Here is a 23,899-nt window from a genome sequence, read left to right as displayed (position 1 = left end):
TCGTCGGTCAAAGAAAACATTCAAAAGTGAATCTGTAAGGCAAGTCTACTGTTCCTTGTCACTCACAATGTTTTTGCTCAGCTGAACAGATGAATTGAATACAGACTGCAATACAAACACTGTCAAAAAGCGAGAGAAGAGCAATATGATGATGAAAGGTCTCAAATACAGTGCACTTCAACCTTGCACATAAGTGAATGGTGGCCAGATGGCTCTTTTGAATCTTTGCCTTGAATCCCAGCCTTTACAGATGTGTATTCTTTCTCAGTCCCCAGGTTATTAGGATCAAACTTGAAAGTTTGATGCGTAATCTGCTCTTCTTCTTCATATGAAGCAGGTGTTTGGGAGTGCAAGCTACAATGTGAAAGTACACATGAGTCAATGTCAAGGTGCGATTTCATAAAATAAAAATGTTATCACTCGCAGGTTTTGAACCTGAGCAGTCCAAGAGAAACAGATTTTGACTCTGACAATTATTTGACAATTTCATCTTTAGCAGGTTTTGAACCCATGCAGACAGATTTGGATTCTGTTGCATCAACTGCTTGGCTAAGGCCAGTTAGATGCACTCCTAATGAATCCATTCAGGCGTGGATCCTAAATGTACATTTATCTGCATTTTGTCAGCTCTAACATTAATTTCTAACATCCCCCTTGAGTCCAATCATATGTGATCCTTCATGCTATTGAAAAAACTGCCTTTAGGATTCACTTGTGAATGAGTCCATTGGAAGTGCCTCTCACTGGTCTTAGCCAAGCAGTTGATATGACAGAATCTAAATCTGTCTGCGTGGGTTCAAAACCTGCTAAAGATGAAATTATCAAGTGATCACCAGAGTCAAAATCTGTTTCTCTTGGAATGTGCAGGTTCAAAACCTGTGAATGATGAAATTTATTTTCTATGAAAACACATCTTGACATTGTCTCATGAATGATTTTCTCAACAACTCATCTCGACTGATGTTAGCCATGTCATTGCTGCAATAGATTCAAAATCTGTTTCACTTAAAGTCTACAGGTTTGAAGCCTGTTGAGTGACACATTTTTTGTATTAGAACATGTCTTGTATATCTGCTCATGTACAGCATTTCAAATGTTGATCTTCATTGGTCTTAGTCAAATTGTCACCAGAGTCAAAATCTGTTTCTCTTGAACTGTGCGGGTTTAAAACCTATCAACAATAACATTTTTATTTTTATTCTCTGAAATCGCACCTTCACATTTTACACATGAATCTTAAAATGAATTGGAAGGCCTCAAATTTCTGGTGGCATTATGACTTTCTTGGAAGAGAAACCAAAAAAACTCAAAGCTGGTGTATGAAACCATGTTCCACTGCTAGCCTTGCAGCAACTTGTTTTATGATCCATGCCAACTGTTGAACATTGTCCGAGTCACTCTCTATGAATGATATCAGAGACTGTCTATGATTCAATATTCAAGGCATGTTCTAATAAAAAAATATGCAGCATTCAATGGGTTTCAGACTGTCAAGGTGCATTTTCATCAAATAAAAATGTTATCATCAGCAGGTTTCAAACCTGCGCTGTCCAAGAGAAACAGATTTTGACTCTGATGATCACTTGACAGTTTCATCTTTAGCGGGTTTTGAACCCACGCAGACAGATTTAGATTCTGTCGTATCAACTAATTGGCTAAGTCCAGTTAGATTCACTTCTGATGAACTCATTCAAAAGTGAGTACTCAAGGTACATTTATCTGCATTTTATCAGCTTTTTCAATAGCATGGTCAGTGTTGATTTTTTATGCTACTCTTATTGCAAAAGACACAGACTTCCTGCTGGGGGTCTTGACTTCAAGACCTGTTTGTCTAACAATTTCCCTAAAAAAGTGCTGATGGAAGACCACCATGGTGTGTTCATGAGTGAAAACTGACAATGAAAGGATCACACAGTGTATTTTTGACACAGAGTTCAATATATGACCAAAGTCTTGATGCAAACTCAGAAGGATATAAGTACAATAACAATATAATTCTTTCTAAAGGTCTTGACTTGGTTGAAGAAGAAAAAGAGCAGATTACACATCAAACTTTCAAATTTGATCCTAATAACCTGGGGAATTAGGAAAAACACAAATCTATTAAGGCTGAGATTCTTTATTATGCTTATTCAAGTGATCGCCAGAATCAAAATATATTTCTCTTGAACTAAGCAGGTTTGTAATATATATAATGATGTGTCTTTTGCATTAACTTGTGATTCATCACATTCCACCATTTTGGATTTCATAGAATAGAAATGTTGTTGTTTTTAAACCTGCACAGTCGAAGAGAAACAGATTTTAAATCTGGTGACAACTTGACCAAGACCAATGAAGATCAATTTCTGAGATGCTGTCTATGAGCAAATATTCAAGACACATTCTTAGAGAAAAAATGCAACATTTGACAAGTTCAAGTTTCAAACTTGTTGCACTCTGATGGAAACAGATTTTGATTCTGTTATGACAGTCACTTAGCTAAACACAATTGTGATCAGCTTGCAAGCAAACTGACCACGAGCAAATTTTTCAAGGTGCGTTTTCATAGAAAATAAAATTTATCACTGGCAGGTTTCAAACCTGAGCAGTCCCAGAGAAACAGATTTTGACTCTGATGATCACTTGGCAAATTCATCTTTAGCAGGTTTTGAACCCACGCAGGAACAAATGATGCTCCTGACTGTATCTGTAAATAGTTGTAAGGTCGCGTGTTGCCTAGTCTGCGTTACTTGAGGAGACAAGTGCGTTCAACCCTAAAGGGGAAGCAAGTGGAGCGAAGATCTAGAGGTACACGCTGAAGCGAAGTGCAAGAAAGCGCAGGTGCGCGCATATTGCGCGAAGTGCAGGAAAGTGCGCGCGTGTATGCGGAAATGAGAGACTAAGCTTAAGTGATGATATAAAGCAAGATAAGAGATGTGAGATGCAATGTGCTAATGAACAGATTTCTACTGTGACTTTCTAGGTATTAAGTATGTAAGTAAAGTTGGGTGAAAAGGTAAGTTAAAGTGAAAAGTAGTTGAAAAGTGAGGTCAAAAGTCAGGTATGTACTGCTGGTGCTTATATAGGCACCTAAGTGCTGTCATGCAGAGCCGAAGCGCTACCGAGTAGGTATGTAAAGATATATATGAGTGAGAGTCCATGGTAAAAATAAAGACGGAACAATATGCAAATGAGAGAAATAGAAATATACACACTAGAGGGCTTGGTGGACAGTGGATGGATGCTTCTGGAAGGCTGGCGCCATAAGGGCACTCAAGCGCGGGAAAGCATGCACACATATACATCATGAAGCACGGGAAGTGTGCGCGCATGGCGCACATTGCGTGGGAAAGCTGCGCCTCATATAGAGATAGCTGCGGGTAGTGCACAGAGTGACGCTACAAGTTTGTGCTATGTACTCCCTAGTGTAAAGCGCCATATCACACCATGAGAGGCATGATTCTCTACAGTGTTTGAAAGCATCTAAGCGTGGAATGTTGCACTATTGTCTAAATACTTCTGCTTTATCTCAGAACTTCTTCAGGTCATTAAAATCAAAACTGGAAAATTTGATGTGTAATCTGCTCTTTTTCTTCAACCAAGTCGAGACCTTTTGTCAGAACTTTTTTCATGGCATTTTGATGCATTAAAATGCCTTGACGGCATAATTCTATCGTGATCAATCAGTCAGCATTTTAATGGTCATTATTATCGCATCATGATACATATTTCCATACTTGTCGAAATAATAGGTCCAAACTTCAAAATGAGCATTTGTAAGCATATTGTGATTGGTGCATTTGCATTTTGGATGGCATCAAGATGCACTTCAAAATGAGCTCTGCGTAATTTCGACGCTCACCTTGATGGTCATTGTGACCACATTAGAATACTTATTGGGTTGATCTAGATGGGTACTTAAATTATTCTGAATGAAAGTGTGAAACAATTAAAATGTATTGCATCAACATTTACAATGGGTAGGTGCAGTATGATAATCAAGACAGACTGAGCCCTAAAGTACGTCGACACCTCTGCTGAATCTGCAACGCCAGATTCAGAGCCTGCGGAGGGTAGGTAACCAAGGTATTCCAGCCTGTGCCCGTGCCCGTGTCACACCATACCTGTGTCACTCCAAGTGACCAGTATACCGCTACCCAGGCAATAACCGCTAATGGAGTGACGTGTGTCAACTCAGCTTGCTATCAGTGTATCCCAGCAGGTGCACATTATGTTCACCTCCAAGTACGAGTGCACATTGGGAGAGAGTGATAGCGCGGGAGGTATGATCATGGTCGATAGCAATCCTGACGCAAAAACGGGCTTCGCCAAGGTCAGACATGGTCCATTTTGTGTTTTGAAGTCAGCGAGTACTGTTTTAGTGCTGCCAATGGTAAAGAATCGCCAATGTGGATCATGACAAGTAGGGTACTAGTATCGGTGTGTTGATAGTAAATACAGTGTTTGCATTTCAGGCGAGTAAAACCCCAGGATAGCATTGCTTGATTGATTGTTCGGTTCCAGAAGGCTTTCGAAACGAGTGGTCAATGATGTGAGGTCAGCACTGGTGCACGAAAGCAAGTCGATGGATGTTCACCTTCTGGGCTGTTGCAATAATTGGAGGTCCAGGGAATATTATAATATGCCTGTTAGCTAGAGTTACAGCTAGGCTCCGTAGTAATGATAATTAAAAGATCTGCAGCGAACTTTTAATTTATTATTTGAGTGCCATTGCAGCAACAGATATTATTAGTTGACTCACCAGCGTTCAAAACCATCAGGAGTGATGACACTACTACCTATGGTTATTCTAATAGGTTTGGGGTCAAGCACGATGACCGGCTGAGATTATAATGATAGGACTTAGACTTAGACCAAGTTCGAACCAGACACAATGATTTGATGATATTCAAACACCGATGGCAAATGCCAAAACCTTGTGAATATTTATAGAAAGGGTAGACAACAACTCGGAGGGGAAATACGAATATCAACTAAGCCTTACGGGAAGAACAGCGAGGAGGCACGTCTGAAGTCTTGTTCTTTTTTGGCCCCTTTTTCCGACCCTTGGTGTTATTATTATCTAATAACACCTCACTAGCAGCAGAAATGGACTCTCCTGTGATATCGATATGTTGTGGCACTATATTAGCGACTGGAATATCAGTAGGGGGGGGGATCTAGGAACAGGAGCGGTGGGTGACCCAGAAGATGTGCGTTGATCCACGATAAGCTTGGACAGTGAGGTCACAACAGTATGAGTGAGGTTCAGGGCAGGCATAACAACGACTGCTGCTGGTCCAGGAATATGAGCTGCAGATTCAGAATGGGAAATTGGTGCCGCGATATGGTTCTCATCATCTGATTCAGATGAATCGTCATCGTCTAAGCATGCCATGACCCAATCTAGTGAATCACTAAGATCCTTGCCAGTATCATTGACATTATGGCTAATGTCACGCGATGTCTCATCAACATCTTTGAAGATATAATTGTTCATATTCTTGACAATGTCTTGAACACGTGCGTGGTTCCATTGGGTGACGAAAAATCTCTTCACAGTTCGGAAGACAGTCAAGTAGGGGATTGATGACATAGTGCCGATGCCTGATCCCGGGAACTGCTGATCAGGAGACAAAATGAAAATAAGCTAGACAAAATTTAGTAATCAATTAACATCTAGATGGAGTATTCAGAACACACTGCGGTCACACCACACGCAATTAAACCAGGTGTACAACCTTTCAGCTTCCATAGTTTTGAGTAGGGGTTCAGGCCTCCGCTACGTCTGGACTTGGAATATATTGACATTTTCCCACTGATTGCGACCTTAATGAACTATGGATAAAGATAAGGAAGTGTCCCAGGAAGTATGTGGGATCCTACCTTAGTGATCATGAGCCAGTTTCCGAATACCTTCTTAGCATTGACCTTCAGGTTAGGGTAGATAATAGGTGCATTGAGTATGTTGAACTCCTTTCCCTTCCCTGCTACCCACCCAATCACATCTGTCATCTGCTGGACAGCTGCACAATCAAACAATGCGGCAAAATTTGGAGATGGCATGTCGAGGATGCTCCCAGCTACAGACCGTAATGTATAGATGTACGAGGAGCATACACACTGCATTCTGCTGCAAAACTAGTGCAGAACAGTCAGACCTGAGTTACATTGAGCAAGATAAAATAGACCTTATTGATGAAATGCGTAGTTGGCATGTAAGGGTGCAGTGTATGCTCAATGCATCCATAGAGCTCTGTGATGAGCGCTGCCTTCTCTGCCGACGTCTTGGCATAATGAGACGGACTTCGTATATTGACAGGAGGATCCGGACAGGGTGATTTGAAAATTGAATCATCGAGTATAAACATCTCAACAGTGAGTGCATATTTCTTTCCCAAGTCCATAAAGACTTTGTCCGAGGCTAGATCAGATTTGTCGGTTGCAGCGGTGGATGTCGTTGAAGTTGGGGCCGATGTCGTTGAAGTTGGAGTAGATATAGATGCATGGCCACGGACACCTTTACGAGAACGTTGTGGCTGTTGTGACTGGAGCACATTGTTTGTCGCATTTAGGCACACATTGTGATTCTCCAACTGACCCTTTTGAAGTTGAAGATACTTTACATACTGACATTAGTTAGCACAAGCGAAATCTAAGTCATGGAGTAAACTGGAATGTACCTTCTTGTAATGTTCAATAGTGGCGCCCTCACTTGGTGGGGCGACGACTCTGAACCCTTCATTTTCTGAATCTGATGAGAGAGAGTTCCTCGATTCAGAATCAGACAGGGAGTTGGAATCGGAGCCTGACATAATTGTAGTGCAATATTATGAGTACTGAGAATAAAACCTGATGTAGTGAAGGTAGTTGACACAGTGGGGACCTGAAGAGTTGATGGGGTATGCTTGAGAATTTAAAGGTTGGGGAATGCTAAGTCAACAAACTGAAATAATAACACGAGATCCTTAAGACATACCGATAGCTTGCATCCAAATGTAATATGATGGCTGTCAGTTAATATAACATCCATGTGTGAGACTGTGAGTTCTGAATCAGAGTGCTTGTTACTTCATCATACACTCCAAGGAACCTGTGGTTTTCATTAAACGTTTAACGACGTACCAATTGTTCACCCGGTGGTTATATTATGATGTAATTGGACGGCCTGCGACTCGGAGTATGACAATGATAAGACAAAAAAACACTTGCTCGATGATGTATTAATTACCTTTAGTCTAAGGTCCAGGTTCATTGTGATGTCACTCACTTCAAGCTTTGAGGGCTAAATAATAAACCGACATCATGGTATTGGATGGTCCAGGTCTGACACGTACTGTACACCACATAACTAGCCTATGACGCAAGACAGATTCACATAATGTAAACGCGAGAACAACAAGTAAAAATACGCGAGGCGAGTGAGACTATCAGCAATGACAACAATCCAAAGATATCTGTATGTCCATTATGTATCAGCACACCGGCGAGTAGCAATCCTATTTGCCCTTGCCCTTGCTTTGGCCCTTGGCGCCCCTGTGCTTTCCCCTCGACTTAGACTTGGACTTACCAGCATCGTATTGCAGGTCATCGTTTTGTGCACTGGAAGTACCAGGTTGCACAGAGTTGTTGCTGACTGTAGCATTTGGTCCAGCGTCAGTGCAAGAGCGAGTGTTTGAAGATGATGGTTCATTGTCGTTGGAATCTGGGTGTTCCACGTGCTTTACACCTCTGGCAGACTTTGCGTACCATGCCAGGTAACAAGAGTGGGCCGTAATTCCTGACGCCCCCATTAAGGAGTTGTACATACGGTCCCAAGCAAAAGGGAAGGTGATAGGAGATTCTTCTAAAGGTGTGAGGTCGCACGCTTGGTTTACCTCTCTGCAGAGGGAACCCAACTTGTTTTTCAGCAAGCGTAGACCCTGGTTGATCATAGCGTTTACGGCGTCCATGTGTGGGTCAGGGTACAGTCTCTGTAAAAGATTAGTTAATACTATGCTGAGACAACAAAGGAATACTTACACCATGAGCCATGCGCAGCCCAGTCACAAGGTTGATATTGATGGGACTATCTCCTCTCACCCATACCCAAACATCTATAGTCTGGAGACCCAACCACTGGTGACCGAGTATGGTGATGGGATCTGTGGGCTTCGAATCCAAGGGTTGGAGGTCAAGGAAGGAGCTAAGTTCGCGAGCCGGCGTTTCTTGCAATAGGGTATCCCATGCAGTAGACGAGCGTTCAGGTAAATGGTATGGTTTGGTCTCTCCTATGAGGGTCGCAATGACCATGAGTACTTCAGGCTTGGCACGAATTTGCTTCCAAAGTTTATTCATCAGCAGATTCATTTGCTGAGAGAATGTGGTTTTTATGAGAACAGGGATGGCCTCCTTGAGAGATCTGTGAGGGTTCCCTACGATGACAGACAGTGTCATATCCGGGATGGTGGAGAGCTCCTCCGTTTTAACCTCGGCATTCATGAAGACAATTGTGTCAATGAGGGTGCAGTCGAAATCCAGAGAGTCCAGGAACCAGTCAAACCACGTCTTGAATACTGTGCATGGGACTTCATGTATATGAGTTGGCATTTCGACAAGAAGATGGCAGTTAATGTAATCGTAAGTGAATCTATAGACAACCGATTGTGATATAGACAGCGAACCCGTGTGATAAAACATACCTTGGTTTCTGTTTGGTCGTTTAGATCTGATCAACGATGCGCTGTAGAAACAACAATACAGAGAGGAACAAATGAGGCTCCTAACTGTATCTAAAAATGTTGAAGGTCGCGCATTGCCTAGTCTGCATTACTTGAGGAGACAAGTGCATTCGACCCTAAAGGGGAAGTGAGTGCAGCGAAGATCTAGAGGTACGTGCTGAAGCAAGGCACGACCTTCAACATTTTTAGATACAGTTAGGAGCCTCATTTGTTCCTCCCTGTATTGTTGTTTCTACAACTGGAGCCCACCGCGAGGGGAGCAGTCAGCAAGATCTAGTTTTGCGCATTTCGCACATATAGGTAAATCTCTTTGCATTATCACAAGTTAACCATTTTCTAGTCACGCATTCTTGCGCCTTGCACGCGCGCAATATTCCCACGCCTGTGCGCCTCGCGTGCGCACCTTTCACGCACTTCAAATGCCTTATAGAATACCTATCTGTGGCACAGCAAACACGCCCAAGTTCAATGGTACTACAGACAACCTCGCCGAATTTATTGATGCATATGAGCAGCTCGCTGATGAAGCAGGACTCCAAGGACTCGATCACATCAAAGGTATTATCCACTACCTTGAGCGCGATGATCGCGAACTATGGGGAGGAATGCCTGAGGCGCAAGTGAGCGATTACGACGCCTTCTTAGACGAGGTGAAGGTAATGTATCCTGGATGGGATGGTAAAAGACACTATGCGCTCGCAGACTTGCGTGCCATCGCGCGCGAATACACTAACAAGCCGATGCCCTCCTGCACGGAACTAAGCAATTACTTGCGCGCATTCAGGAAGGTTATGCAGCCACTTATAGATGAAGACCGTATTGGAAAGGCTGAACGCGACCGCTTATTCATGGAAGGAATCCCTAGCGATGCTCAGGTGCAAATTCACTTGCGCCTTATGATCAAGTTCCCCGACCACCATCCATATGACCCATATCCATTTATGGACGTCTTCGCAGCTGCGCAGTTCCTATTACCTGCGCGCGCTTTTCCCGCGCCAAGCGCGCCAGTAAGTGCACCAGTTAGCGCACCCATGGTAGCGCCAAGCATGCCAGTTAGTGCACCAGTGGCTAAGTGCCAAGATCGCTACTACACGAGCCACGCAACCCAGGATACGACCATTAGTGCTAATGCGACAGCTGGACTCTTCTATCACACACCCTCAGAAGTTGCACTTGACAAAAGGCCACCAGTTCCAATTCTTGCGCCTCACGCGCGCGCTGTTCCCGCGCCTACGCGCGATTCACACGCACCTCAACCATCAACTACGCCAGCATACAAAGCCATACCAGAACGCACTGCTTTAGATCACGAACTCGAGCGCGCGCTCGCAAAGCGCAACCAGAAGTGCACTGCAGGCGCCTCTTCACCATCATCCTCATCAGCACCATCTCCTTCACAATCCGCATCATCATCACCATCAATTGCATCGCCAGAAGTCAGGGATGACTCTAAACATCTATTGCACACTAACACATCGCTTGAAACGCGCATGCCTATCACTATCGCATCGCGCGCGCCTACTGCTATTGAATCACCAGAAGTCAGGGATGACTTTAAACATCTATTGCACACTAACGCTCCATCGCTTGAAACACGCTCGCCTATCGCATCACTTAAGGAAGAAACCTCGCCAATTGCACCATTGCCATCACCGCTATCACCACTTGCATCATCAGAGGTCAGGGATGACCCTAAATATCTATTGCGCCTTAGCGCGCCTATAGAGGAGCCTCCTACCGCATCAAAGGCTCAAGTTGCACCTTGCATCAACCAGAGTTTGCCTCTGGTAACTCCACCTGTCACTAACGATCACGTGTGCATCGCACTTTTTGCTTCCAGTGACTATCACATGCCGGTAAAGCATCCGTGCATCACGCTGCCCAACCACCAAGCAGAGCTTGTCTCAGGCGACCCTGGGGTGACTCAGGCGCACCATATTGCGCCTGAGGACGCGCAATGCGCGCGCCTAGAGGCATTGTATATTTTTCCTCATCTTGTTTCGCGTTTTCTGTCTCTTTCATGTTTAAAGCTCTTAAGGAGCTATATGACGCTTCCAATCACTTTAACTTCATCTTCGCATCACCCCTTGTTCACGCGCCATGATCGCACACATCGCACAATACGTGCGCGTGTTCCTGCACCTCGCGCATTCATAATTTTAGCAGAGTTTTCAGAATACCACATTTCAATCGCTTCTCCCCCTTTAAATCTCATTTCTCTCATTCAACACAACATATATTCTAATCAGCCATCCAGGCGCGACCTAGGCGCGCGCCTGACACATACATTTGCGCCTAATTTTACACTACATACATCTCTCGCTAACGTATTCACAGAGAAATGGCCGTTCCTCGCGTGTTCGGCCAATATAATCAAATTCGCGCGAAATCGCCTCAAGGCGCGCACATCGCGCGCATCCTACCAACTTGTAGAGCGCCTCTACACCCCTCGCAGCGCCTCCAACTGGCGCGCCTTCAACCTGCAGCGCGTTGTGCAGGAATTCATTCTGCCAGTTACAAGCCCCCCCCCCCAAGCGCACCAGCCTTGCGCATTCCAACCCTACCTTGGGTAAAGCGTCAGCTCGCAAGAGACACGAAGCACGCTAGTCATGCGCACTCGCACGTGCTCAAGGAGGAGGATCGAGCGCTTCAGCTGCGCATCAAGAAAAGCACATAGCAACACTGTTTCATAGGATACCATTTGTTTTACCCTGGGTTTCATCCAGTGCTCTTCCATTTTCATTTTCTCTCACTATAACACCGTCCTAAGGACTAATAACTCACTGATATATATGCATATAGGGATTGCCTAGAAGAATATACATATACGAGAAAACAACCTTAGATTGTGCCTGCCTAGCTCAATAGTATTATTTTCTCTTGCACGCATGACGCGGCACCATGCTCCTTTTTACCTTAGAACGCACACTATGCGGGCAAGATTCACGTGCCCATATGCCTCACGCGCACGCGCATGCGCGCTTCCCGCGCCTCGCTCATAGGAAGGTGTAGACATTGACAGCTGCACGAAGAAGACAAGTCGGATAGGACATCCGCAAAGTTACTGTTTTTTCCTTCGCATTTTCACATATAGTTTTACTCACACTGTTCAAACCTTACCACCTAATATTTAGCGTGCCTAGCAGGACTTGGTTTGGACTTGGATTGGATCGCTCTTGGACCGCACCACTTCGTATCATACACACAATACAACACACGCAACACTCACGCGCTTTCCCACGCTTCACGCAGTACATGTGCATCTCGCTCATGCTTTGTGCGCCACATCCATATCACCCTTGCATCATCGCCCCACACCCATGGCGCACTATTCACACCAGAGTCACCCTCGCAATCCACCATGCTACGCTTCATTCCTGCGCCTTCATGCCTAGCGCATGCACATTCTCACGCCATGCGCGCAAATTCCCGCACTTCACACATACCATTCCTATGCTCGCACATTCATCGCCCAACAACCAAAGCATCATACAAGCATCGCACTTGCATACTCTCACGCAAAATCCTCACCACACACGCGCTGAGTGGCGACACTCAGAATTTAAAGTCCCTGGGAGATGTAGAGACTCGTGTGTCTCATGGTCTGATATGACAAGTTTTCACTAAGGAGTACATAGCACGAACTTGTAGCATCACTCCGTGCGCTACCGCAGCTATCCCTATATGAGGCACAGCTTTCCCACGCAATGTGCGCCATGCGCGCACTCTTCCCACGCTTTGCGATGTATATGCGCGCGCGTTCCCGCGCTTGAGCACCCTATAGCGCCAGCCATCCAGAAGCATCCATCCACTGTCCACCAAGCTCCCTAGTGCGTATATTTCCATTTCCTTTATTAGCATATTGTTCTGTCTTTATTTTTATCATGGATTCTCACTCATATATATCTTTACATACCTACTCGGTAGCGCTTTGGCTCCGCATTACAGCGCTTAGGCGCGCTATATAAGCGCCAGCAGTACATAGTACTAGACACTGGACATTTTTACCACTTACTTTTCCTTCAACTGACTACTTACTACTCACTTACCACTTAGCAGAATATAGTAGAAATCTATTTGTTTACACTTCTGATCACTCTTCTCTTACCTTGTATCATATCATCACTTAAGTTGAGTCTCTCTTATTTCCGCATATGCACGTGTGCTTTCTCGCGCTTCGCTTTGGCGCACACCTCTAGATCCTTGCTGCACTCACTTCCCCTTTAGGGTCGAACACGCTTGTCATCTCAAGCATAGCAGACTAGGCAAATGCACGACCTTCAACATTTATAGATACAGTCTGGAGCATCATTTGTTCCTCTCAGTATTGTTGTTTCTACAGTGTGATATTGTCTCAAAATCTTCTGGATGAATATCTGAGAACTCCTGATATCATTGTTAGGTCCCGGCATTGTCCATCAGTCTTATCTAAACATACTTCGACCTCTTTCTCAGAGTTTGCTATAAACTCAAGCACCGACTTGCATGGACCTGAAAGGTTACTGGAATGTCAGGTTTGATCGACAGATTTAGTTGAATCATTAAATAATACCTGTGATAGGTATGTCACTGTTAGCTATTTCACACAGAATGTTGTCTGAATAATAATCCAATCACGATGGGATGTTAGCAGATTCAGAGGGAGTTGTTGGAATGTTTTTGTTTCCCAGGATTTCTGGTGAGGCCTTGATGTTGGGCTGGATTGCAAAGCCACTCTTTGCCACTGGATCTTCCCTCCTTCTGCCAGTAAATGGTGATGCTGGTGATGATGCTCCCTTTGTCCGAATCAAAGTCTTGGGCCTGACACTCTTCTTGGGCTCTTGGCAAGAGGAACTTCAACCTGTACTTCTGCTGAGAAACACAGGAGATGTGTTGACAACGACTGTGGTTGGGATGATGCTATCGGACGGAATGAAGTCAAGAACCCCACAGCATGGCCTCATGGCTTATTGAGTCATAATAATGTTGACATAATCTTTACTCTTATTAGTAAGCTATTTACTGAATTTTTAATCATTGACATCATAGTAAATTCACATTGAACAGTCTAAGAGCTATGATATCTAACTTATTGGTATCAAATACTGACAAAAGAAACAAAGGAATTCAAATTGTAGGATGAGAAACATTTTTATAACACTGGAGCTTCCAACAAATGTTTCATAAGACCAGCACAAGCTTGAGCAGAACATTCTATTAGAGATGTGATGAGGTAGATTGTCACGCTGATAGTATCAATCACTTACTGTCAAGGCTAGACATTCAAATTAGTTAACACAATGGGCTTGTAGTGACTTCATTCGGAGGAAGATGTCGGTATTGATGGTGTCTACAATGAAATAATCCCCAGCTGTAGCAGGGTCACTGGCAAGCACAGCACCTCGAATAATGGACTCGACGGAAATGAGTTCCGGAGATGCGTGAGGTTTGGCTCGCACACGATACAGCCCCAAATCTATGTCCTGCCTATGGTGATGACCAATGGCAACATCATAGGGATGAATAAGGGCGAAAGAAAGGACGATCTTGCCGATTGAGCAGCGAAACAAGAAAATGAGACACACAAAAAAAGGCTGGTCTTGGGCCTTCACCATGACACAATCATACCTTGGTGATCCAAAGAAAGATGGGTTGCATCGAAGGAGATCTCGTTTTAGATGCCAGTCAACCATAGATTCATAATTCACCCATAAGTATTGAAATACTGTGACCTGCCAAAAGGATGTTACATTGTAATGTTTGAATGGTTGGATGGAATAGCTAAATCGTTACCTGGTCATCAGGTCGAAAATGCACATGCCTCCCATCTGGGAAGGGAATTTCAAATCGAGGCAGGAACTCGTTCAAGAACCTGTTCAGCCTGATTTGAAATCCGGAAAAGGCTGTATCTGCTGCATGCTCCTGCTCGATCTGAGAGAAAGACTGACTGCCTTGCCTCGCACCCAAATATGTATGTGTTGCAACTTCTTTGATCTCTTCACCTGCTTCAGGGTCAACAACTTGCTGGCGTGTATACTCATCCAGGTCATCGATCTCAGAACGCATAGATGTCAATGTCAGCAGCCAATGGTCATAGTGAATGATCTATGATTCATATCAGTGAATCACGGCATTGAGCAAAATGTTATTTACAGACCTGGGTAGCAACATTTTTGAAATTTGTCCATCGGAGGTATATCGCACATAACGGGCCATGCATCCTTTCATTTGGCTTCGTGTTGTAGTTTCGAGTGGCGCCTTTTGCTAGGATGTCATTGAACACATGCACATTTGAGTGCTTTTTTGGAAAGTTCCAATTCTTCCCAGTTTCTGGCTCTGATTTTGTAATGTATTCCTAGTAATGATTCATCGACACATCAGCCAGAAAATATTGTTCACAAGAACTTACGTCCAGCAGTGTCGAGAATTCACACAAAGTTTCCCTTCCGGCTGCGATGGTATCCTCTGTGTGAACCTCCAATGCTGCATACATGTCGAACATGACAAAGTGACGTATGCATCATAAGAGCAGGTAGCCAAGTTTGCTTTCAGTCCGTGTAAGGATGTTCTGTGCTGTGAATACTACCAACTGGTATGACTTTAGCAATGCGAAGTTCGAAATTCCAGAAGACTAACATACCTTTGATATATCTTCATGAGTTGCGCTATCAGTAAAGTCTATTTTCATCACACATGAGAAGTGCTGCAAGTCAGGCCATCTCAGGAAAGCGTCAAAGCTAAATTCAAAACCAATTTAGTACAAAGTGTAGTGCAGTGAATAACAAGATGAACTTTGAATCAATCTGAACAGCCGCTTCTCGACCTAGATCCGTGATCCAAAACTGAAGCTCCACCCACAAATGGTTGCTCCATAACCCGCCATTGTTGGCATGCATGCAATCCCATGAGAGCGCGCGATGGATATCACAATGATGAACTTTCCAAAAAATGTTCTGTAGGGCTTGGTGTCAGTAAATTCGCAAGTTGAAAAAACTAACTTACTTCAACATTGCGCAGCGAGAATGCTTTTAGGTGATTCTCTCTGGCCTTTTTTGTCTTGGCCAATCTTGCAGTTTTCAGCACTTGTGCGTAGTGTTAGTTCCTCTGTGTAGATAGACTGCATATCTTGGGGGACCAGACAAACTGGACAAGGGAATTTGCCTTTCAATCCACAAATTAAGGACATGATACATCTGCATGATACATGAGAGACTTCATTACAGCGTGTAAAGAAACACATGGTACTCACTGTTCCTCATAGTCAGCACTGAGGATCAATATTATTGGCCAAAGAAGGCGTCGTATCAGGTCCCCACAGTCGAACCAATAACCAGTCTTCGAATGCTGTATGGCCGACTCTATAAGCTGCAAAAACGACTCATGCCAAACCGCATTCTTGAAATTCACAAAACTTGCTTTTCCACTATCCTTTTGATTTTTGTTGACCTAATGAAATTGTTCATAACTCGACGTTTAAGGTCAAACAAGTGCGAGATTCATATTAGACACTTACAATTGGCAGCCAACCCACGACTCGACTGCCAGCCACACCAACACCATTCCAGATTTCAATGGGCAAATTCGCAATTCGTGCTATAATCAGATAGCCCTTTTGAGTTCCAAAAGATGACAACTTATTTTTATCGGCATAAAGAATGAATGCGAGTGGCTTAGCATCTGGTAGAAGTCACAACTAATATAACAATTGAAATACAATGTATTAATGATAGTCGAAAGGTCAAGGTAGGTACATACTTGAGCATCCCAAAATGTGTTGGCAGTCCAGGGCTCATTGAAGAAGCATGTGAAGCGGGCTCCATTGTACTTGTACAAACGTTGGGCATCAAATACAAAATGCTTCGCGAAGCGACTGTCTCACAGCAGGTCTAGTGCCCAGTCCCAAAGAGGTCGGGAGTACATATTAAAATCATGAACTTCACTTCGGTATTTCACAGATACTACACTGCTCTGAAACTACGCTTGTGAAAATGATGTTGATGAGCCTGGACATAATGCGTCGTTAGAAACACTCACTGGTGTGAACCGTTTGGAAGCCATCTCCCAAAACGAATGGACTTCATCATGACTTTGCAATGTGAAAGCCTCTTTACCACATGCAGAGCGGTGCAGGAGGTTAAAGAGCCGGTTGGTTTGGTCCTTTGTCATTACTGCCTCAAGCGCTATCTCTGCAACCTCAAAGTCCAGTCGCATTCGGAAAGGTTCCCACAGAGAAGTGCTACGAGGCACAGAATCTTCCATAGAACGGTGATGGGAAAAGTCTACAAAACGATGGATGGTTGAGGGTATCTTACTGTGTGGGTGATATTCCACTTTAATATCATCTTGTCGAGGTTGCAGTTCCACTGCTTCGGGGTCAAGGGCGGGATCAAAATCAGCACCATCTAAGTGAGGGGACCCCGGATTGAAATCCACTGATTGGTGACTGCGGGGTGATGATCCATGCATTTCTGATGTACATGTCAGAAACTCATAAACTTTAGTAGTAACCTGGGAACATACTAATGTCTTCCGAGACATTGTCCCCACCAGCAGCAGATGGTCCATCACATACGGTCCATATTGAAATCGAATCAACTGCTAACCGTCAGAAAAGTCAACATATAATTGTCGAAGTTGTTGTGAGCTTACCTGGCATGGGTTTGTTAGATTGGCGAGACTTTTTGTGGCGATCTGCATATTGATAAGATGACATAGATCAATTGCTCCAAAGAAGTAGTACTCACGCGTCTTTGCACTTTCCTGAAGGATCTCAGTGAGCTCGGTGTAGAGACTCGTGTGTCTCATGGTTTGATATGACAGCTTTACACTAGGAAGTACATAGCATGAACTTGTAGTGTCACTCTGTGCGCTACCCGCAGCTATCTCTATATGAGGCGCAGCTTTCCCGCGCAACGCGCGCCATGCGCGCACCATTCCCGCGCTTCATGATGTATGCACGCGCGCGCGTTCCCGCGCTTGCGCACCCTATAGCGCCAGCCATTCAGATGCATCCATCCACTGTCCACCAAGCTCCCTAGTACGTATATTTCCATTTCCTTTATTAGCATAGTTCCACCTTTATTTTTATCATAGTTTCTCACTCATATATATTTTTACATACCTACTCGGTAGTGCTTCGGCTCCGCATGACCGCGCTTAGGCGCGCTATATAAGCGCCAGCAGTACATACTACACTTACCTTTCACACCTTACTTTTCACCCAACTTTACCTAGTACTTACTACTTAGAAAGTCGCAGTAGAAATCTATTCATTAGCACAACACATCTCACATCCTTTATCTTGCTTATATCTTCACATAAGTTTAGTCTCTCTTATTTCCGCTTACATGCGCGCGCTTTCCTGCGCTTCGCGCTAATACGCGCGCGTGTTCCCGCGCCTTCGTACCTTGCGCGCACCTGCGCTTTCTTGCGCTTCGCTGAAGCGCGTACCTCTAGATCTCCGCTGCACTCGCTTCCCCTTTAGGGTCGAACGCACTTGCCATCTCAAGTATCGCAGACTAGGCAACGCACGACCTACAACTTTTTAGATACAGTCAGGAGCATTTCTTTGTTCCTCTCAGTATTGTTGTTTCTACATCGGCCTGTTCTATCCTCAACCTTTCCTGTTTTTCGCACATCCTCATATGCGAGACTAGCCCACAAGCTTGAATCATGGTACCACATATGTCGCATAAAACTTCTTCTGAGGAACGTTGTGAGTCCTTTGGCATCTTTGAAGCATACAATAAACAAAGCACATATTGCACAAATATGAGATACAAGGCTTAACAGCGACGATTTGGAGTTCAACGTTCAATATAATGCTTAATCCGAGATTGAGATAGCATCATGATGTAATTAAAACTCAGCTAAGGCATGTCTAAATCTGATTCTGATCACAGTGATAATGCGCACTTGGTTGCATTAAAATATGTTGGCATTTTGATGCCGCTAGGAAATTTCCGACATTAAAGAGAATTAAATTGTTCTTGTACTCATCATTCCGAGTTTGCATCAAAACTTTGGTCATACATTGAACTTTTGTGCCTTGAGGTTTCACTTCTGAATGAGTTCGTTGGAAGTGCATCTCACTGGTCTTAGCCAAGCAGTCAATAGATACAACAGAATCTAAATCTGTCTGTGTGTGTTCAAAACCTACCAAATGTTGAATAGCCAAGTGATCGCCAGAGTCAAAATCTGTTTCTCTTGGACCGTACAGGTTTGAAACCTGCCAAGGATAATTCTCATTTTCTATAAAAATGCACCTTGATATATGCTCATGGTTGGTTTACTCAAAAGCTCATCAGAGTTATGTTTAGCCAAGTGGTTGTCATCTTTTACCTTGAACCACTTGTCTTGCTAAAGCTACCTGCTCGATGTCCGACCTGCACCTTCAGAAGGACTCGAGACCCCTTCTGTCTGTAACTGCCACCATCACTAGCAACCGCTGAAGGTACAACAATTCAGATGGTGAGTCTGAACAATGTTGGGTCTTGCAGAACCTAGCTGCTATTCGACCCTAAAGGGTTTCTGGACCAGGCTCAAGGCTCAGAGTAGAGGAAATATCATAAAAACTTCTGAGCACTCAGACTCATACTGGTAACTGGTGAAAAGATAACTTGCTTATGTAAGCTACAAAGTGCCAACATAAGGTAAGGTAAAAACAGTCTCTACAATCCCAGCCAGAAATGAATCCCTACACCGCTAAGCGTACACAACTCTTGCTTGTTTGTAAGAGCCGACCTTGGACTCTCAGCACAAGGTATCACCATCGTGATTGTCGCTGTTAGATTCATCCCAGTTCGCACACGATGACGTACTGTTGTCGTAACAGTGACAGTCAATGAACTATACTATTACTCCCACTGTGCACATTCTGCTCAATCCTATCAATCGCATCAGAGAGCTCATGCTTCAGTCCTGGTAGGAGCGTAACCTTGGTGCATCTGAGGGGGCCATCATCAATCTCAATATCCTCCTCCTCCTGGTCATCTTCTTCATTGTTGTTGTTGTTGTTGTTGCCCTGTTCTGCTTCAATGTCGATATATGGATTCTTATGCTAGAGTTAATTAGGGTCAATTCTAACTTGTAAACTGACAGCTTACTGTGTAAGAATGATGCTGACGAGTGCATAATCCAGATGCTGAACTTAATTGAGAGTTAATTGATCCAGTTGGTGTGGCTGAGACATGCTTATGCTTCATGGCAAGGAGATTGGCTAATGAAATTTTGTCATTACCATCGCCAGAGAACAATGTGAGTCTGGCTTCCATCCAATTGAGAAGGCAGTGACAATTGCCAAGGTATGCATAAAAATCTTCTTCCATCTGACCATAAGTCAGATCTGTCATTAGAAACTGGTCTAGAATCTCCCAAGTGGTGGGATCCTGCAAGGGCAATGGTGCTGGCACCCCAAAGGTATGAATGAAAATAATGCCTGAAATATCCAAGAGTCACATACCCTTGAATCTAACGTGTTTGGTGTTCTGCTCTGGCTCAGTTGGCACAGGGCATTTGGACATGATCTAATGCTTGATTATTAACAACTATTGTTGGACTTAATGAAACAGCTATGTACTTGTGAATTAAACTAAGCTATCACTAGGGTTATTGTACACAATGTGATGAGGGAGAAAAAAAACCTACAAATGCAGAGGTTAGCCTTATATAGGGATCAGCAATGATATGCTTACCAATAATTGTGGCCACAGACCACAGCAACTTTGAATTGTTGTGTGGTTAGGGCATTGTATGATGCATATGGATAGGTAGTATTGTGGAGACAGACCAAATGGACTCTAGATTATCATGACCCAAGTTTTGTGTGACACATATAGTAGGTAGTATTGTGGAGACAGACCACAGGGACTCTAGATTAATGTGACCTGAATATTGTGTGTCATGTATAGTAATTAGTAGTGCTATGGCTTGGCTACAGCTGGCTCCGGCTCGGTATTTACCGGTTTGCAAGAAGTTAGGCAATACCCATTAGCTAAACCACCAGTCACTGACTTGATTCAATTTATTAGCCATGTGAACCAGCTACAACTTCCTTAAGCCAAAAATTTATGAACCACGGCTTGAACTGCTTTAAGCCAGCTCAAACCAGCTCAAGCCACATGGCAGTTGCATAGAAGGATAGCTTTTTTTGTTGCCTCCAGACTCCAGTGTTGTTGGTCGGATTCCCTTGATTTCTCTACTCGTGGGCTATTGTATACACTATGGATAAGGTTCCCATTTGAGTTGATGGAAGATTCAGGCTAGGAGACATTTTGGGATCCGGTGTAGAAACAACAATACTGCGAGGCGCGAACAAGGCTCCTGGCTGTATCTATAAATGTTGTAGGTCGCGCATTGCCTAGTCTGCTATTCTTGAGACGACAAGTGTGTTCGACCCTCAAGGGGAAGCGAGTGCAGTAAGGATCTAGTGATATGCGCTGAAGGCACTACTGGTTGGCCAATGTGAAGCATGAGAAAGCACGCAGGTGCATGCAAGGCACAAAGGCGTGTGAATGCATGTGTGTGCTGCACGAAGCATGGGAAAGTGTGCGTGTGTATGCGGAAGTGAGAAAGAGTAAGCTTAAGTGATGATTAGATGCAAGATCAGAGATGTGGGAGTGCCAGATGTAAAGGAATTGATTTCTACTGCTACTTTCTAGGTAGTAAGTCATAGGTAAAGTTAGAGGTGAAGTAAGGTAAAAGTGAAGTTCCCCCCTTCCTAGTATGTACTGCTGGCGCTTATATAGTGCGCCTAAGCGCTGTCATGCAGAGCCAAAGCACTACTGAGTAGGTATGTAGAGATATATATAAGTAAGGGTCCATGATAAAAATAAGGTGGAACAATATGCAAATGAGAGAAACAGAAATATACACACTAGAGAACTTGGAGGACAGTGGATGGATGCATCTGGATGGCTGGCGTCATAGGGTGCTCAAGTGCGGGAAAGCGTGAGCGCATATACATTGCGAAGTGCGGGAATGGTGCGCACATGGCGCGCGTTGCACGGGAAAGCTGCACCTCATATAGGGATAGCTGTGGGTAGCGCACAGAGTGATGCTACAAGTTCGTGCTATGTACTCCCTAGTGAAAACTGTCATATCAGACCATGAGACACATGAGTCTCTACACCGGCTCATATGGTATGTTATTTACATATCACGATTACTGACTATATGTTGAATTCGACATTTGGACCCCATTAGTTGTCATGTATCGCGCACGGAACATCATAAAGAATGATGCAGTTGCCGTCAAACTTGAAACCATCACCCATTCATCATCTGTCCAGCATGAATACAACATTTTGAAACACCTTGAAGGTGGCATTGGTATTCCTTGTGCCCTCTGGTTCGGTAGGGAGTCAACATATCATGCTCTCATTCTTGATCTCCTTGGGCCATCCCTGCACAGTCTCTTCCTTTCTCACAGCCAAAAATTCAGCCTTGAGACTGTCATAAATCTAGGAGATCAGCTGGTCAGTCAGTGTGTGCTACTGTGTAGGTTGCATGTACTGACCCCTTTCCCCAGCTTTCATGTCTCAAATATGTTCACTCGCACAATTATATTCATGGTGAAATCAAACCACAGAACATTGTTCTGGGTCTTGGCAATACAAGGCACACCACCTTCATTATTGATTTTAGTATCACAAAGGAATTCTGGAATATGTCAACTAGTGTCCATATACTGTTTCACCAAGGTCAATGTCTCACTGGCACTCCTACATTTGAATCAATCAACAATCACTTGGGATTTGAACCAGGTCGTTGTGATGACCTCAAGTCACCTACATACATGTTGATATACTTCTTTCAGGGCTCCCTTCCTTGGTTAACCAGTGACCAAGAGAAACTTTCCAGTTCTTCCATACTCAAGTGCAAAGTGAACACTACTATTGAAGATCTATGCTATGGAATTCCTGTCGAATTTGCAACAATACTCATTTACACGCGCTCTCTCGCATTTTCAGAGGATCCCAACTACAATCACCTTCATTCATTGCTTTGTACACTTCATTCTACACTACCCGCACCAGCTGCATGCTTGCTGGATATAAACCAGCCTGGTGTACCTATCACACATTCCCCTTCCCCTCCATTCTTCAATAAACCCTGTGTAATTGAGGCAGTGCCTCCATGCCTGCCACTTCACAGATCAACTTGTGTGTGAGTAGTTCATTTATCTTAGTACTTATGAACTAATGTGATTTTAAATTTGCATCCACAAAATGACTCCCTGTTGCATCATGCACCCACTTCAACTCCACGCTGGAAAAAAGCTAGATCATGATATTGATATTTGCAAATTTCTTCCACTTCTACGCAGCACCTCTTATCTTTCAACATCCCCTGCAGGCTGCAGGCTATAGCCTTGAAATGACCTTTGCAGCTTGCAAGGGACTCATTGTGACTTCCAGAACCATCATAATCGGTAATTCAGCCATACAACATAATGACATGACTTAGGAAGTGCTTATTGATGGAGATCTAGCTTTGATGCCATAGATCATTCAACTACACCTGAGGGTGAAGATGTGCTTGACTTTAAGCCTTTGGGCCCTCTGGAGTCTGGAGTTTCAAGTTGGAGTTGATTCTCTCTAGGTATGCACAATTGTGCAAAAAAATTTCACCCCCCACTGACTGCTGAATAGATTTGACCTGCCTGAAGCATGCATGAGTTGCAGAGTCTGCCTCATGACAATTGCCCTTGAGGCTTTTCCATCAGGGTCTCAGGATTACTGCATATCGACATGTTCTGGGATTTCCCCAGATGCCATTATATATGTATGCCAATAATTCTGCTGTTGGATCATCTCCACTACCACCACCATTAACATGCCCCCTCAACAGAAGAACACCTAGGCTACTGCCAGAGCTGCTGTCATTATTTCCACTGTTATTCCCATTCCTCCCACTTCTGTTATTACTGCTCCCATCTCTCCCGCTCCTGTCACTGTCTCTGTTACTCCCACTGCCAGTCCTGGTCCAACTGCTGCTGCAGCGAATGTGAATATCCTTCATAACCTTCAAAGACATTGTCACCTTCCTGCTCAATTTCAAGACAATGATGCAGATGAAGGGGAATCCTTCCACCTTGAGAATGTCTCTGGGGATGATGGGGACAAAATTGTCAACTTGCCTACACCTGCAGTTAGGCCTACTGCAGGCCATAGTCCATTGCAGACTGAAATGAATACCACTACCACTGACCCTCTGGC

The 23,899-nt window shown here is 44.0% G+C and overlaps 4 protein-coding genes across 4 annotated transcripts; 1 reads left to right on the top strand and 3 right to left on the bottom strand.

The window, feature by feature from the left end:
* Nucleotides 1–5,317: 5,317 nt before the first annotated feature.
* F5891DRAFT_932267 (uncharacterized protein) lies at nucleotides 5,318–6,096 on the bottom strand (the record flags this gene model as incomplete). The annotated part of the gene is made up of 3 exons (XM_041373983.1): nucleotides 5,318–5,632; nucleotides 5,686–5,820; nucleotides 5,869–6,096. Coding segments are annotated over 3 exons (678 nt in total), but the record flags the coding sequence as incomplete, so codon positions are not given.
* A 7,873-nt stretch (nucleotides 6,097–13,969) lies between these two features.
* On the bottom strand, nucleotides 13,970–17,615 carry F5891DRAFT_1126623 (uncharacterized protein; the record flags this gene model as incomplete). Its single annotated transcript, XM_041364108.1, has 13 exons — nucleotides 13,970–14,413; nucleotides 14,475–14,786; nucleotides 14,839–15,036; nucleotides 15,091–15,164; nucleotides 15,318–15,418; nucleotides 15,474–15,642; nucleotides 15,765–15,874; nucleotides 15,931–16,127; nucleotides 16,195–16,358; nucleotides 16,433–16,555; nucleotides 16,622–16,655; nucleotides 16,716–17,023; nucleotides 17,426–17,615. The coding sequence occupies 13 exons, from the start codon at nucleotides 17,613–17,615 to the stop codon at nucleotides 13,970–13,972; spliced, it is 2,424 nt and encodes an 807-aa protein (XP_041229766.1).
* Nucleotides 17,616–19,521: 1,906 nt separating this feature from the next.
* F5891DRAFT_977077 (uncharacterized protein) lies at nucleotides 19,522–20,203 on the bottom strand (the record flags this gene model as incomplete). The annotated part of the gene is made up of 3 exons (XM_041376669.1): nucleotides 19,522–19,740; nucleotides 19,787–20,118; nucleotides 20,143–20,203. The coding sequence occupies 3 exons, from the start codon at nucleotides 20,201–20,203 to the stop codon at nucleotides 19,522–19,524; spliced, it is 612 nt and encodes a 203-aa protein (XP_041229765.1).
* A 1,686-nt stretch (nucleotides 20,204–21,889) lies between these two features.
* On the top strand, nucleotides 21,890–22,851 carry F5891DRAFT_945607 (putative serine/threonine-protein kinase vrk; the record flags this gene model as incomplete). Its single annotated transcript, XM_041374623.1, has 2 exons — nucleotides 21,890–22,156; nucleotides 22,210–22,851. The coding sequence occupies 2 exons, from the start codon at nucleotides 21,890–21,892 to the stop codon at nucleotides 22,849–22,851; spliced, it is 909 nt and encodes a 302-aa protein (XP_041229764.1).
* Nucleotides 22,852–23,899: the final 1,048 nt, after the last annotated feature.

The sequence above is a fragment of the Suillus fuscotomentosus genome (genome assembly GCF_016647785.1).
Source record: "Suillus fuscotomentosus strain FC203 chromosome Unknown F5891scaffold_10, whole genome shotgun sequence".
Classification (NCBI taxonomy): Eukaryota; Fungi; Basidiomycota; class Agaricomycetes; order Boletales; family Suillaceae; genus Suillus; species Suillus fuscotomentosus.
The sequence above is the reverse complement of the archived record's forward strand: the minus strand, read 5'-3'. Positions and strand labels throughout refer to the sequence as shown.